Raw genomic sequence first — 15,790 nt, forward strand, 5'->3', positions numbered from 1 at the left:
ATTCTTTCAACCTGCAGCTCAGCAGCACTTACCACAAAAAAAAAAAAAAAAAAAAAAAAAAAAAAAAAAAAAAAAAAAAAAACTGCCTCTGAAAAATGTTTCTGCTTTTTTTTTTTTGTTAAATTACAAATCCTGTGTGCCCTGGGCTGGGGGCTGGAAACCAAGCAAACACCGCTCGCAGCACGGGTTATTTGGGGCCGGGCATTCAGTGAGGAGGGCACCAGGCTTGATCCTGGGCGTGGGTTGGGAGGGTTCCTCCTTTTCCTCCTGGGTCTCAGGAGGTGACCAGGGCGAGGGAACCGACCCCTCACGGGAGCGACCTTCAGCCGGCCTTCCCCACGCGGCACAGGGCCGCAGTGAGCGGCGGGTCCGGCAGGGGGCGGCCCCACGGCGGCGGGAGGCGCCTGGAAGGGCTGCGCCGTGCTTCCGCCGAGGAAGGGAAGGGAAAGGGGAGGGAAGGAAGGGAAGAGAAGGAGGCCGGGGGCCGGGCGCAAGGTGGTGGAGGCGGCACTGGTGAGTGGAGGCCGGGCCTGAAGCCGCGGCGGGCCCCGGAGGCGCTGCCACGGCTGCCGGCGGCTCCTCGCAGCCCCCCCGGGGGCGGCACCGGGGGTCGGGCATGGAAAGAGCCGGTGGGGTGGGGGCTTGTCCCGCCCGGTACGCGAGGGGAGCGAGGCTGGACTTGGGGGTGGGGGATGGCAGCGAAAGGACGGGGAGTCTGCGGCGTAAACGTGCTCGCTTCGAGCTGCTGAAGTGTGCTTATTTTCTAGGGAAAATGGTTTCCGAAAGCAGTTCGTTCATTAAAGGTGTGGTGTTAGGAGGAGTCTTCTGCATGCTGGTTACGCTTCTCGGACATTTTAAGATGGGCCATGGGACTAGAGCACATCACCACGAGCACCATCATATCCAGGCTCCCAACAAAGAAGATGTCTTGAATCTTTCCGAAGATGAGCGTCTGGAGCTCAGTCAGAGTATCCGTGTTTTTTGTATCATCCTTGTGAAACCTAAGGACCTCGGGCACTGGGCTGCAGTGAAAGAGACATGGAGCAAGCACTGCGACAAGGCAGAATTCTACAGCTCTGAGAACATCAAAGTGTTTAATTCAGTAGTCCTCGACACAAATGATATGTGGATGATGATGAGAAAAGCTTACAAGTTAACATATGAGCGCTACAAAGATGAATTCAACTGGTTCTTCCTTGCCTATCCAACAACATTTGCTATTATTGAAAATCTCAAGTATTTCTTACTGAAAAAAGACCCTGCACAGCCTTTTTACATAGGCCATACTGTGAAATCTGGTGACCTGGAGTACGTAGATAGCGAGGGAGGAATCGTTTTAAGCATCGGATCGCTAAGACGACTTTCCCGTATTTTTGAAGACACTGACAAGTGTCCAGAGCAGGGAGGTATGATTTGGAAACTTTCTGAGGATAAACAGCTAGCAGTATGCCTGAAGTATACTGGAGTGATTGCTGAAAACGCAGAAGACTCAGAAGGAAAAGACATCTTTAATACCAAGTCAGTCAACACTCTCATCAAAGAAGCAATGGCTAATCACCCTGAGCAGGTGGTAGATGGCTGCTGCTCAGACATGGCCATCACTTTCAATGGACTGACCCCCAACCATATGCACGTGATGATGTATGGTGTTTATAGACTGAGACCCTATGGTCACACTTATAATGATGCACTCATCTTCTTGCCACCTGAAGGTTCAGACAATGACTGACATCTTTCAGAAAGGACACAGAACCACAGTTAACTGTGCTCATTGTACAGACACTCAGTTTTCGTATGTGGTGGTACTGGTGTACAGTTTTTGCACAGAGATTTGGTAAAGCTCTTAATTTTAAAAGTGGAATGAGAATGTTCTTTCTTAATCTTTTATACAGAAATGATTGGGCTTTTTTGACAGTACTAGAAAGAAATAAAGGACATGTTGATGTTTGTGATAAAAGGAAATGAAGTTTGTAGGGGGGTTGTATTATCCAACTATTTATTAATGAGAACTCATAAGAACTTTAGTCTGTTACAAATATATTTTTGCAAGATTTTGATGATATCAATTCTTTCAGGCATTTCTCAAACATCTTTGTATCTTTCTAAGCTGTACCAATAAAACTGGCCACAGATTTAGTCTCAAAGACTACTAAGTGATTTCCTTTACTCTGAACTGCACATCAGCTTGAGCTACACTGGTTATGCAGTACAAAGGGTACACCCATCACTTTATGTAGTCTCCTAACGCAGTAAGAAACTAGCAGGAAGCAAACCAGCAAGAAAAGTCTATTAGGAATTTCCTGCAGAATAATAAGTGACCTTTGGACTGCCATTCTCAATCATACAAAAGAAAGAGATAACTAAATTTGAATAAATATTAACATGGCCAGGTAGCCTGTTAGCACAGGAGTAATTGCTCATTTAAAACTATTTTATAAGCATATTTGAATAAAGGTTCTGTCTAGCAGCTTTCACTGTTAGTAGTCCTAACAGTATTTACATTGACAGCTAACCAGCTTCCTTGTAAGTGGGAAGTACAGCTGCATTTACAGATATTTTTGAACACTAATATGCAGAAAGACCAATGTGCCTGTACACTCACCCTTTCTTTGTACATGATACAAAACAGCAATGTATAGAACTCCACCTTTTAAAAAAAAAATTAAGTGCACTTGAAATCCCAAGTTTTACATGTGCCACCTGGTTACAACTCCATTCCTGCACCAGTCACAGTTAGGTGGTAATAAATAATGTTTACGCCATTTAAAATTCACTTATCTGACCCAGCCATTTCAAGACTTCAAGTAGCACAGAGATGCAATACGTACATCTAGCACAGGCTTTACTGGTAATAGAGTTACCTATAAAAGAGGTATTAGGTGAGGACAACTTTCTTTTGACACAGCATTTGGAGTATTTCATCCTATCCTTAGCCACAGTAAAGGAGAAAAGCTGACAGATACAAAGTAGCTGTTTCACAACAGGTACTTCAGAGCTCATGATAGTAGCAACTTCTTTCCTGCACTGAGCATCATTCAGGTCCTTGATTTTTTTTTTTTTAATAACAAGAAGACAGCTCAGCTGTTTCAGAAGGCACACCTTACCTCCAGAGGTCAACTGACAGCAAGACAAACATGCACATAATTCCTGCCCAAACCTCCATACAACTGAAATTACTGTTTCTAACAGCTTTCGGTATATTTCAGATACAATTCAAGCATGACTTCGCTTTTATCTTCTTACAGAGTGATATTCAAAAGGCTGGGTCCACAGTTGGGTATACTCTGAAACAAAACCTGACAAGGTGAAAAATAAAACTTTGATTTCAAAAGATGTTTCTAATATCAGAAACAACTGTGATCCCACTACAACAGCAGCACCCAGAGCAGGTCAAGAAAAAAAAAAAAGGCATTAACAATCCAGACCAGAATATACCTCATTTGTCCCAGATTTGAGAGATGCTGTAGCAGAACAGGGGGAAGAAGGGACAGAAAAGACAGAATAAGAAAAAGCAAACCATAGAATTCATGCTAGCTCACCTTATAGACCGAAGAACCACTGAGGCACAAACTGATTCCCATTATAAATACACTAGTTTCTTGTTAGTGCTAAGTCTTTGGTATGCATAATAATGTCTGCTATTATTCTAAAGGGACTGTGTGAGGTTTGACCAAACTTTGTGCAAAATGTTAATCATAATCTCATTTTTTGTATTCCTACATACATAGTTTCAGACATACCCTGTAATTTTCAAGAGTAGCCTTCTTGCAAATAACTTTACAGAAGAAATCTAGAAGTAGCACATGTTAAGTAATACATTTTCTCGCATGTTGTGTTTTAACTTCTGAATTAGATTAAGAACACCTCCGCCACTATCTGCTGTAAAGGTCCCAGAGTGCGGAAATTAAACATGCAGAACAGCACTGAGACAACGCACTGCATACAAAATTAAGCTCTAGGATTAATGAAATATAAGTGTTAGAATAGAGACTTGAAATATTAATAAATACTTCCAGAGACAGAGTTATCAGCAGTAGACCTTAGTTTCCTTAGTTTATTAAATAATTCCATAGCACAGGCTGTCTTCTATCGGCATAGCTTTGGGTATGCAGTCAGTAAACAGTCAGATTATCCAGGCAAACACCGTGCTGTTTAACCAGTTCTGTAGATGTGTAGATGTATGTGCATGTGGCAGTGCGCACAAGCTGCCATCTCCCACCTGAAGAAGCTGCTCCTGGCTACACTGATAACTAGGCTTTGCTACTGTGCTTTTGTTGAACAGTGATTTTGTTCCTACTAGTAAAATATGAAGGCAAACAGGGAGTAGAGCATCAGGCGCCAACTGGCACATGCTCCATTTGAAGTATGCCCACCGTTGCTGTAAATTCCATTATAAGGAGAGTGATATCAAACAGTATTTGTCAGGTAGAAATCAGAACATAATATATATTCTTAACATATGAACTAGCATAAAAGAATTTATAGTCCACATATGACTTTATAGGATTTATGAACTTAAACGTATCTTAAACAGAAATTCCTGATGTCAAATATTAAAGTTAATGCTGTTAATAAATTAAAAAATAAAAGTTAAAGATCCCTCCACATTCAAGAAACAGGTAAGCAAGTGAGATGTTAATCAGAAGAAAAAAATCTGGAGTGTTTGAGAGGTTTTAGAAACCATACTACTTATATTTCATATACACTCTAAATTAGAAGAGCATAAAAATGTAAATATTTCTTGGCTTTTTCTGCCTTGTTGTTCAAAATAGTCCTCTCACAGTCCCTGCAGGATCTCTCCATCAGGTATCTTCAGTGACAGAAGATTCATGTTTAAGACAAAACAACGAAGAACTGTAATAAAAAGAAACCTAGAAAACTATTGTAGCCTAACGGTACTTTTGCATTCATTTGATTTATTTTAGCATAGCCACAGAACAAAATAATTTGTACATTCAGTCACATTAAAAACAAGGAATTACAAAGCAGTCCACATTTAACCTAAGTGCATTCCCTTGGAGTAACACAGTTCCATTTGTTTCACTTGTATGTCTTCATATGCCAAAGCCCATCATTTAAATAGTGGATATTTTCGATGCCAATCCCTTTGTTGACCTTCTCACTGTTGAGTACGAAAGCATTAGGTTAAAGATTAGAGCAGTACTAGACTCCATATTTAAAGTAAAAAAAAAGATGTACTATTTGTCCAATAAAAGGGGAGAAGCTACAATCTGCAAGTCATAAATTACATACGGACAGGAAACATTGTTATCACTCAATGTGAATCATGCTTAATAATGTGACAATATTTGCCTCCCATATTTTTTCAACCACCTTCCACAGTATTTTTAACTGCTTCTTTGTGGGAGAGACAGTTCCTAAGAAAGCCACCAGAAGGGTTGTATGAATTGTAGCATTTCTCTATCAAAGAAGCCCAGGGGCTGTACATGATACTTTCCCTTGTAGCACAAATGGAGGTGTAACAGAAAACAAGGCAAGAACACAGAGCCTGACATGCTCTGATTCCAAATATACCACAGACAATCAAATACAGATGAGCTGGTTTGTTTCTATTTTCAGGTCATCTACCCACTTAAAGGCCTACAAATGCTAAATTAATGTGGAACTTGCAACATATTGTCCTATATTGTTTGAGTCAAGTCAGCTCTTAAAAGCGGTTGTTTTATACATCTGCACTGGTTTCGTGTTTGTCTTTTTCCAGTAGATTAATTCCATAGAAAAAAGTCTAATCTTGTCACAATAAACAAAACTATTCATTCAAAGACTGAAAAGTTTAATTACCCTGGAAAATTTATTTTACCCTATTTATACCAAGTACTCTATTGCTTACAGAACTTGTCCAAAGGTAATCAGGAAGGAAAATACTTCTATGTTAATTGCATTAATGCATCATGTATCATAATCATACCAAGTGACTGAAATCATACTGTATAAAACAGAAAACTGTGAAACAGTATCACAGAAAACAGCATGCTAACATGCTACATAGATCAATATCAATTAACTTTTCCTCTCCAGTTTATGTTGCTCCTTGTAAGAGCAGGACATTTAACTGCAAGGCTGCTGAATTTGAAGTTAGGATTAGGAATATAGATAATCCAGGCTTGCAGATCACTGCAGGTGTAGGACTGAGACATAAATAGCTACACATTTCCCTTCTTCCTACATGCTCTCAATCTCTCAAGAACACTACAGATAATCCTGAGCAGTAATTACCTACCAGCTAGAGCTGGTGTAAACCCAGGCTGCAGCAGTCCCATTCTACCCCTGTCCATTAGGGCACATTGCCACCTCTCCCCCTTGTGCTCTCATTACTCCTTATGACTGCATGGTGACTCAGTTCAGAAGATGACGCTGGTGAGAATTACTCCACAAGAAAAAGTGACTTGTTTTCATCAGAATCAGCTTTGTTACCCACACTACTGCTGGATAGGGCTGCAACCAAAGCAGCCCAGACCTAGTGGGGCTACTTTGTATGATGCAAAATCATCTTGCTGCCAGGTGCTGCAACTTAAGATGGCAAAGTGTTTTAATTCCTTATAATTTAGCATTTATGCTATGAATAACTAACATCCATTTCAGTGTTCTGCCTCTTTTTCTTCTGAAGTAGTTTTCACTTGATGGTTATCCCCAAACAGACCTCCACATTTCACAAGAAGCTTAGCTAAGCTACTAAGCACATCAGGCAGGAATGCTGCATGTGGGTACAAGGCAAAGAAGAAAGAGAAGGCCATAGAAGAAGAGTCCAGCTGGTCAGCCAAGTACCAGCAGGACTTCAGTCTCTGTTACTCGTGCAGACAAAAATCACTTTAATGATGCTAACTCACACAGATCCAAATTACATTTCTTGCCCAGCCCAGGCAGCAAGTACTGTAACAAGTATTTATTTTTTCAGCAAGATCTTTGAAGAAGTACAATCAAAGCACAAGGAACAGTGATGTTCAGAGGCACTGCTGATGTTGTGCATCTTAAAAATCCACATTTACATAACTATTTTAATTGCGCAAACAAATCTAGGGAAGGTAATTCCTTGCCTCCTCTTCCTTTCAACTTAATATTAATTAACAAAGGACAGCTGGAATAAATGTCATACTTGAAAGAAATATGATACAACAGTGATTCAGTAACCATGACAGTGGTGCTTAAATTCCAAACTAACACAGGAATTATGACATGGGACAGGTTACATTTCAATTGTCACAATACTTACATGTCCTCAGCTGACATCTTCATTACTCCCACACATAACGCATGTTGCTTTCCCTCTGCCATTATTGCCTACAAGTTACCACTAAGGAAAATGGAAGTTCAAAAAAGTATAAGCAATAACAAAAAAAAAAAAGAATCACTTTCCCAAAAGCAACAAATTCCCTAGTTGAATTGTTGCCCCTTTAGTAATTGTAGAGCACTAGCTCTTGAAGATAAGCAAAATCACACACTGCATTTAACAGTTGAACCACAATGCACAGAACATAAAGCATGTATTTATGAACCTCAAATAGCAATTACAAAATAAAAAGATCTCTCAATGCTACATTCCATTTCTTCCTTTGTGCCTAGCAGAGAGATAATAGTCTCTCCCTTTCTAGAACAAAGCTACAACTATACATGAGATCATTTTAGATTCCAACATAGAGAATAATTGAGACAAATCTGAAAAAAATATAAGCACTGAAATCAGACATGGCCTTTTCAAAGTTCAGTAACATGTAATGCCAACTGCTCATCTTTTCCCACAGCTTCTAAATAACAAGAAAAGCAGCAGAGGTTGGTATTTGCTCAGTAATATAATTAGCAGAAGTGAATTAGCACACTTTCCTCCTTTTAGATACGCTAAAGTTTGCCAGATGCATGAAGCAAGTCCTGACTACAGCAGAACTGATCCTAAACCTCTGTCCAAATGCCCTGAGAACAGGACCACATTCTTCTATAACTGAAGATCAATTGATTAAGAAGACAGGTTACATATTAGGCTGTACCTCATCTCCTTCCACAGTTCCAACATCATTGAGGAGCTCCAATTACCTATTAGATTAATAGCGGAGCATCCCACCTAATGGAGCAGAGCAGAATTAATTATGTGGGGGGTTGGAACATCACCATAAGGAAAAGGAATTAAGAACAGTTTTCACCTTGCCAAGTAACATCTGAACCTCTGCAGGTCTTTTCAGATTGGTAGTTATTCCATTACATACCATTCAATTCCAGAGTAATTCAAATTACAACCAGCTGAGAACACATGAATAGAAAATTAACTTAGCAAGCAGTAATTCATAGATGAAGGATACAACAACAGTATCAACCGCAGCAGGGTAAAGTTTGGCTCCAGGAGATGTCAGGCCAGGGCACATTATATTAGCTCCACTTAGTACAAATTTAATGGCTCCTTTATCAACCTGCTGATGTGGTAGAATAAATGGATCTAGGAGGGGAAAGATAGAGCATTACAATTAATACGTGAAGATGACAACATGAATAACTCATTACCAAGTCAGTTTAAAAGGGGCAATTAGATGCTTAATGTGCTGCAAGAGTAGGAAGGCTGAGAAACAATTACCAGAGCTCCTGCTGGGCAGCACTGTCCTGAAAGGACACAAGGACAGTTTTCCCTGAAAAATATATATATATATATATAAATTTGATATTTTATTTTTTTTTTGTCTGAGAAACAGAGGCTGCAAATATCAGAATCAAACACTGGGCCTAAGCTTCCTGCTCACTCATGGAGCCCACACACTGAGCGAGTTTTAACGAGCTTCCCCCAAGAAAACAATTGCTCAAGTGCCAACAAAATGAGGGACCTTAAATCCCCCAAATAATGTGTATAATCTCTTTCATGAAAAATAGACACTTTTAATGTTAATGGGATGAAAGAGGCAAAGACAGCCAAAATTAGGAAGGCCATCAGTTCTCAAAGCCATTTTTCAAGCATGTACAACCTCTTGAAACATTTCAAACATTGAGACTTTGACAGAATAACACTTGTACTATCACCTAAACTCATCCAATCATAATAGAATTGAGCAGAACAGTAAGAACAACAATAAAAGTAACCTAAGGTATGACATTGGAAAAAGTACAAACCAGGCAGCCTAAATACTGAAGGGAGACAAGCATCCATTGCATCATTAAACTCACATTTAAAGACTATTTTTGCAGTAAGAACCTACAAGTATTTGAAGGCAGCAAGAAGGGTTTAAAGAAAGACTTGGAAGAACAAAGACAGGGCAACAGGACAAACAACAAGAAATTTAGACTCTGTGCTACAGAATTCACTCTAAGGAATTTTTGTGGGACTTTATGCAACTTGTTTAAAAAACAAAAGGTTAGATTATTAAATATACAGAATTACGTTAATTCTGGTGGAATGCAAACCACATAGGCACCTAAAAAGACCATGCAACTACAGTTGGAAAGGTATAGAACATTTTAAAGATCTGTTCTGTAACATGTATAGTAGGTTGTGTGGTTTTTTTAAACCTATTTATACAAAAGCCCTCTTGAATCACGTACTCACCCCTCTCCCCACCTCCAGTCCTCAGCAAACTTACATTTGTGAAGCAACCTTAGCGTTGGGTAAAAAATCCCTTCTCTTTGTCTGAAGAACAGCAACTCCCCATTCACAGTAAGGATTTCTATATGCTCATGACTGCAAGATAAAAAAAAATAGAAACGTAATTCTAGTAACTACTTAGTCCTTTTTTTGTTTAAGTTAAATATTTTACTTTGGACATTCTGGTCTACCTTGGCATCTGAGAAGGCAGTCAACTATCAGGAAAGTTTAAACCTGAAAATATAATCTTGTATGCCTTGAACACTGGCCCCATGCACTTTCTTCTCCTTAAAGATCCAGAGGCAGCCAACCAGCTGTTCACAAAGATTAGCAAGAATATACTACCCTCCAGTTAAAAAAAAATAAAGTCATCTAAACAATACATGAAAGCTCAAGATTTAAAAGAAAAAAAACAAAAAACATTACTTGAACTATCCAAGCAAGTTCGAGCTTCACAAAGGTGAATGTTTCCCTTCAACAAGCTAATTCCCAGACCCACCAAATACGCAACACATTCACCAGCATTTTTGTTTTCCTCAAGCATCCTACCAGCAAACCTTCACAAGCACAACAACCACGTGCAGACTTTCTGGTTTGGTGATAACATAAACTATTACCGATAGGAAATGAACCCCCCATGTCCTTCTACTATGAGAAGTAAACAGAAGATTGAAGCAATCCAAGCACTTTTGAAGTGGAGGTTAAGAGGAAAGAAACTTACCATCGTACTATTTTGACAGGGTCTTTCTTTGGCATAATTTGGTTTAGCCATGGTTCAATAACAGGAAATTGGTCTAACAGCTGGTTCTTAATACCTTTAATAACTGAAGTCTTCAACTGGATGCAGTTTGATACGTTCTCCTTTTCATCAAATCTGCCAAGTGAGAGTATTTCAAAAACACATAACCTGCTGCCCAAACGGTAGCATATTTGAGAGGCATTATTAAGAAACGGTTGTAAATCGATAGGGGAATTAACAGAGTAACATCTGTACAGCTTTCATGAAGTTTAAACCTAAACCTATCCCCCTGAGAATGCCGAGCTGGGAGAGTAGAGAGCTTCCCCAGCAAGAGGCTGGTTTTGTCCCTACACATCACGCATACCCCGAGACACCTCTTTGGTGTCCCACAGGGGTATTTCAGGGACTCACGGAGCAGATTTTGCTGACAGCACTCCCCACCCCCCCCCACACACACACGTAGGACCGGGCCCGGAGGACAGCGTGCCCGCGGGCGGCCCTCCTCAGTTTCCCGAGCGCGGCCCCACTCACTTTTTGAACATCCTGGGGGCGGCGACCGCGGAGCGGCGGTCGCCAGGCGGGAGGCGGCGGCGCAAGCAGCCACGGCCTCACACGAGGCACCGACCCTGTTCTCCCCACCAGCCAGAAGCGCCGCACGCTTTACGGCATGTCGCACCGCCTCCATGGCAACGCAACGCCGCGCTGGGCGGGACTACAGCTCCCAAGGGGCCGCGCGGAGATTTGGCGCATGCGCATAGGGGGAGGCGGGTAGGGCCTGAGGGGCCGGCTTGGAGGCGGCTGTGTGCACTGGAGCTGCTGTGTTCCCAGGTAATAACTATATCGCTCCAACATGAAACCAGAGTCATAACTATGAACATCAGCCCTTCATAGCTAATGATATCAAACACAAAATGAAAAAAATATCGTTCTTTATCTCTGTGAGGAGCAGACGCGAATGGTTTTGCTCTTTATGCAGCTGACTGCTATAAAAGCATACAGACATACACACAGACAGATAACAGCCCAATTTCATTTTAGAGCAACGGAAATGTTATCACAGGCATAAAGAAGACAAAAGGTCATCGTTTATAATAACCCAGACGTCAACTGGGATCACCACAGGTGCAAGTCCAGGAGGTTCACAAAGTGCCTAGATGATAACTTGGTGCAGGTGCTAAGGGAGCCAACTAGGAAAGGTGCTGTCTTAGGCCTGTTGCTGGAGAACAGAGAGGATCTTGTGGGAGACATGGCAATTGGCAGCCATCTTAGTCATAGTGACCATGAAGTGGTTGAGTTCAGAATTTGTGGCAACAGAAGGAAAACTGCCACCAAAACTCCAGCCCTGGATATGGGGAAAGCAGACTTCAGGCTGCTCAGGGAACTAGTCAGCAAGGTCCCCTGGGAAGCTGCTTTTGAAGGCATTGGCGTCCATCAGTGCTGGTCAATCTTTAAGCACTGCCTCCTAAAAGCACAAGATCAGGCAATTCCAAAATATCGGAAGGCAGGCAGGTGGGGCAGAAGGCCGGCCTGGCTGACTAGGCATCTTTTACTGGAGCTTAGGTGAAAAAATAAAGTGTACGGCTGCTGGTAGAAGGGTCAGGCAACAAGGAAGGAATACTGGGATGCTGTTTCTGTTTGTAGGGAGAAAATTCGTGTAGCCAAAGCACACCTAGAGTTGAAGCCGGCCATGTCTGTGGGAGACAATAAAAAAGTTTTTTTTAGATATGTGATAAGAAAAAGGAGAACCAAAGAAAACATAGATCCAATATTGATGGGGAAGGTCTCACAGACAATGACATAGGCAAAGCAGAGACATTTAATGCCTTCTTTGCCTCTGTCTTCAACACTGATGATGGGCTTCGGGACCCAGGGTGCCATGAGCTGGAGGACCATGACAGTGGGAATGACAAACTCCCAACCGACCCTGAACATGTGCAGGATTTGCTGCTCCACATGGATCCATACAAGTCTATGGGTCCGAATGGGATTCATCCCAGGCTGCTTAAAGAGCTGGCTGACATCATCGCGGGACCTCTCTCAGTTATTTTTCAACAGTCCTGGGAATCTGTAGAGGTCCCAGTAGATTGGAAGCTGGAAAATGCCAATTTTCAAGAAGGGTCAGAAAGAAGACCCCAGCAATTACAGGCCTGTCAGTCTCACATCAGTGCCTGGTAAAATCATGGAGAAGATGATCCTCAAAGTTACTAAAGTGCACCTGGGGGACAATGCAGTCATTGGTCCCAGCCAACATGGGTTCATGAGGGGTAGGTCCTGCCTAACAAATTTGATTTCCTTTTATGATAAGATCACCCATCTAGTCAATGAAGGGAAACCAGCTGATGTGATCTTTTTGGACTTCAGCAAAGCTTTTGACACGGTTTCCCACAGGATCCTATTGGACAAAATGTCCAGCATACAACTTAACAAAAACATCATACAATGGGTGAGCGATTGGCTGACAGGCAGGGCTCAAAGGGTTGTGGTAAACGGGGCCACATCTGGCTGGTGGATGGTCACCAGTAGGGTCCCTCAAGGCTCCATCTTAGGGCCAGTCCTCTTCAATGATTTTATAAATGATTTGGATGTAGGACTAGAAGGTGTTCTGAGCAAATTTGCCGATGACACCAAACTTGGAGGAGCTGTGGACTCGGATGAGGGTGGAAAGGCCTTGCAGAGAGATCTGGACAGATTGGAGAGCTGGGTGAACACCAACAACATGAAGTTTAACAAAAGCTAGTGCCGGGTCCTGCACCTGGGACAGGGCAACCCTGGCTTTTCGTACAGACTTGGCGACGAGACACTGGAGAGCAGCCCCACAGAGAGGGATCTGCGGATTGTGGTTAACAGCAAGTTGAATATGAGCCAGCAGTGTGCCCTGGCAGCCAGGAGGGCCAACCGTATCCTGGGGTGCACCAAGCACGGCATTGCTAGTCAGTCAAGGGAGGTGATTGTCCTGCTCTGCTCTGCGCTGGTCCGGCCTCACCACGAGTACTGTGTGCAGTTCTGGGCAGCACAGCACAAGAAGGATGTTAAACTGTTGGAGAGTGTTCAGAGGAGGGTGATGAAGATGGTGAAGGGCCTAGAGGGGAAGACGTATGAGGAGCAGCTGAGGGCACTGGGCCTGTTCAGCCTGGAGAAGAGGAGGCTGAGGGGGGACCTCATTGCAGTCTACAACTTCCTCACGAGGGGGAGTGGAGAGGCAGGTGACCTATTCTCTGTAAACACCAGTGATAGGACCCGCGGGAACGGTGTTAAGCTGAGGCAGGGGAAGTTTAGACTTGACATCAGGAAGAGGTTCTTCACCGAGAGGGTGGTTGCACGCTGGAACAGGCTCCCCAGTGAATCAGTCACTGCACCAAGCCTGTCTGAATTTAAAAAGCGATTGGACTGTGCACTTAGGCACATGGTCTAAACTTTTGGGTAGACCTGTGCAGTGCCAGGAGTTGGACTTGATGATCCAGATGTTCATCTGGAGCTCAATATGGCTACTGCTGTTAAAGACAACTAAAAATGTTTTTACAAATACATCAACGCAAAACGGAGGACTAAGGAGAATCTCCATCCTTTACTGGATGTGGGGGGAAACCTTGTTACAAAAGATGAGGAAAAGGCGGAGGTGCTTAATGCCTTCTTTGCCTCAGTCTTTAGCGGCAATACCGGTTGTTCTCTGGATACCCAGTACCGTGAGCTGGCAGAAGGGGATGGGGAGCAGAATGTGGCCCTCACTATCCACGAAGAAATGGTTGGTGACCTGCTACGGCACTTGGATGTGCGCAAGTCGATGGGGCCAGATGGGATCCACCCGAGGGTACTGCGAGAACTGGCAGAGGAGCTGGCCAAGCTGCTTTCCATCATCTATCAGCAGTCCTGGCTATTGGTGGAGCTCCCAGTTGACTGGCGGCTAGCAAACGTGACGCCCATCTACAAGAAGGGCCGGAGGGCATACCTGGGGAACTATAGGCCTGTCAGTTTGACCTCAGTGCCAGGGAAGCTCATGGAGCAGATTATCTTCAGAGTCATCACGCAGCACTTGCAGGGCAAGCAGGTGATCAGGACCAGTCAGCATGGGTTTATGAAAGGCAGGTCCTGCTTGACGAACCTGATCTCCTTCTATGACAAAGTGACGCGCTAGGTGGATGAGGGAAAGGCTGTGGATGTGGTCTACCTTGACTTCAGCAAGGCTTTTGACACTGTTTCCCAAAGAATTATCCTCAAGAAACTGGCTGCTCTTGACTTGGACTGGCGCATGCTTCGTTGGGTTAGAAACTGGCTGGATAGCCAGGCCCAAAGAATCGTGGTGAATGGAGTCAAATCCAGTTGGAGGCAGGTCACTAGTGGCGTTCCCTAGGGCTCAGTCCCTAGGGCTCAGTACTGGGGCCAGTCCTCTTCAATATCTTTATCAATGATCTGGACAAGGGCATTGAGTGCACCCTCAGTAAGTTTGCAGATGACACCAAGCTATGCGCGTGTGTCAATCTGCTCGAGGTCAGGAAGGCTCTGCAGGAGGATCTGGATAGGCTGCACCGATGGGCTGAGGTCAACTGCATGAAGTTCAACAAGGCCAAGTGCTGGGTCCTGCACCTAGGGCGCAATAACCCCAAGCAGAGCTACAGGCTGGGAGAGGAATGGTTGGAAAACTGCCTGGCAGAGAAGGACCTGGGAGTGATGGTTGATAGTCGGCTGAATATGAGCCAGCAGTGTGCTCAGGTGGCCAAGAAGGCCAACAGCATCCTCGCTTGCATAAGAAGCATTGTGACCAGCAGGGCTAGGGAGGTGATTGTCCCCCTGTACTCGGCTCTGGTGAGGCTGCACCTCGAGTACTGTGTTCAGTTTTGGGCCCCTCGCTACAAGAAGGACATCGAGGTGCTTGAGCGAGTCCAGAGAAGGGTGACGAAGCTGGTGAGGGGCCTGGAGAACAAGTCCTACGAGGAACGGCTGAGGGAGCTGGGCTTGTTCAGCCTGGAGAAGAGGAGGCTCAGGGGTGACCTTATCGCTCTCTATAGGTACCTCAAGGGAGGCTGTAGTGAGGTGGGGGTTGGTCTGTTCTCCCACGCGCCTGGTGACAGGACGAGGGGGAATGGGCTTAAGTTGCGCCAGGGGAGTTTTAGGTTAGATGTTAGGAAGAACTTCTTCACTGAAAGGGTTGTGAGGCATTGGAACAGGCTGCCCAGGGAAGTGGTGGAGTCACCGTCCCTGGAGGTCTTTAAAAGACGTTTAGATGTAGAGCTTAGGGATATGGTTTAGTGGGGACTGTTAGTGTTAGGTCAGAGGTTGGACTCGATGATCTTGAGGTCTCTTCCAACCTAGAAATTCTGTGATCCTCATGGGTCCCTTCCAACTCAGGATATTCTATGATTTTTTGGTAACTACTGAGTTATTTTTCCATACCAAAGGAATTAATGAACTTTGATTCTGTAGCTGCTAATTGGAACCTAATACAACGGCAATGTAGCTATACAAAGTAATATCCAGCTGTT

At 43.5% G+C, this 15,790-nt stretch overlaps 2 protein-coding genes across 2 annotated transcripts; one reads left to right on the forward strand and one right to left on the reverse strand.

Annotated features, from left to right (window-relative positions):
• Nucleotides 1-380: 380 nt before the first annotated feature.
• On the forward strand, nucleotides 381-2,144 carry C1GALT1C1 (C1GALT1 specific chaperone 1). Its single transcript, XM_084534030.1, has 2 exons — nucleotides 381-513; nucleotides 768-2,144. The coding sequence occupies exon 2, from the start codon at nucleotides 773-775 to the stop codon at nucleotides 1,727-1,729; it is 957 nt and encodes a 318-aa protein (XP_084390156.1). The 5' UTR covers nucleotides 381-513; nucleotides 768-772; the 3' UTR covers nucleotides 1,730-2,144.
• Nucleotides 2,145-4,896: 2,752 nt separating this feature from the next.
• On the reverse strand, nucleotides 4,897-11,024 carry MCTS1 (MCTS1 re-initiation and release factor). The gene is made up of 6 exons (XM_084534032.1): nucleotides 10,845-11,024; nucleotides 10,296-10,448; nucleotides 9,573-9,670; nucleotides 8,310-8,443; nucleotides 7,232-7,299; nucleotides 4,897-5,122 (listed from the first exon to the last, which is right to left on the reverse strand). The coding sequence occupies exons 1-6, from the start codon at nucleotides 10,853-10,855 to the stop codon at nucleotides 5,041-5,043; spliced, it is 546 nt and encodes a 181-aa protein (XP_084390158.1). The 5' UTR covers nucleotides 10,856-11,024; the 3' UTR covers nucleotides 4,897-5,040.
• Between the last annotated feature and the right edge of the window lie 4,766 nt (nucleotides 11,025-15,790).

The sequence above is a fragment of the Aythya ferina genome, assembly GCF_964211825.1.
Source record: "Aythya ferina genome assembly, chromosome: 13".
In the NCBI taxonomy this organism is placed as follows: domain Eukaryota; kingdom Metazoa; phylum Chordata; class Aves; order Anseriformes; family Anatidae; genus Aythya; species Aythya ferina.

Bases quoted from the DNA above. Each gene is read 5' to 3' on its own strand.
- C1GALT1C1 (XM_084534030.1), top strand. From the start codon at position 773: ATGGTTTCCGAAAGCAGTTCGTTCATTAAAGGTGTGGTGTTAGGAGGA.
- MCTS1 (XM_084534032.1), bottom strand. The intron at 9,671-10,295 runs GTAAGTTTCTTT...TTTATCTTGCAG, and splicing joins CCTGTCAAAATAGTACGATG to TCATGAGCATATAGAAATCC. The intron at 8,444-9,572 runs GTAAGTTTGCTG...TTCCCCTCCTAG, and splicing joins GCTAAGGTTGCTTCACAAAT to ATCCATTTATTCTACCACAT.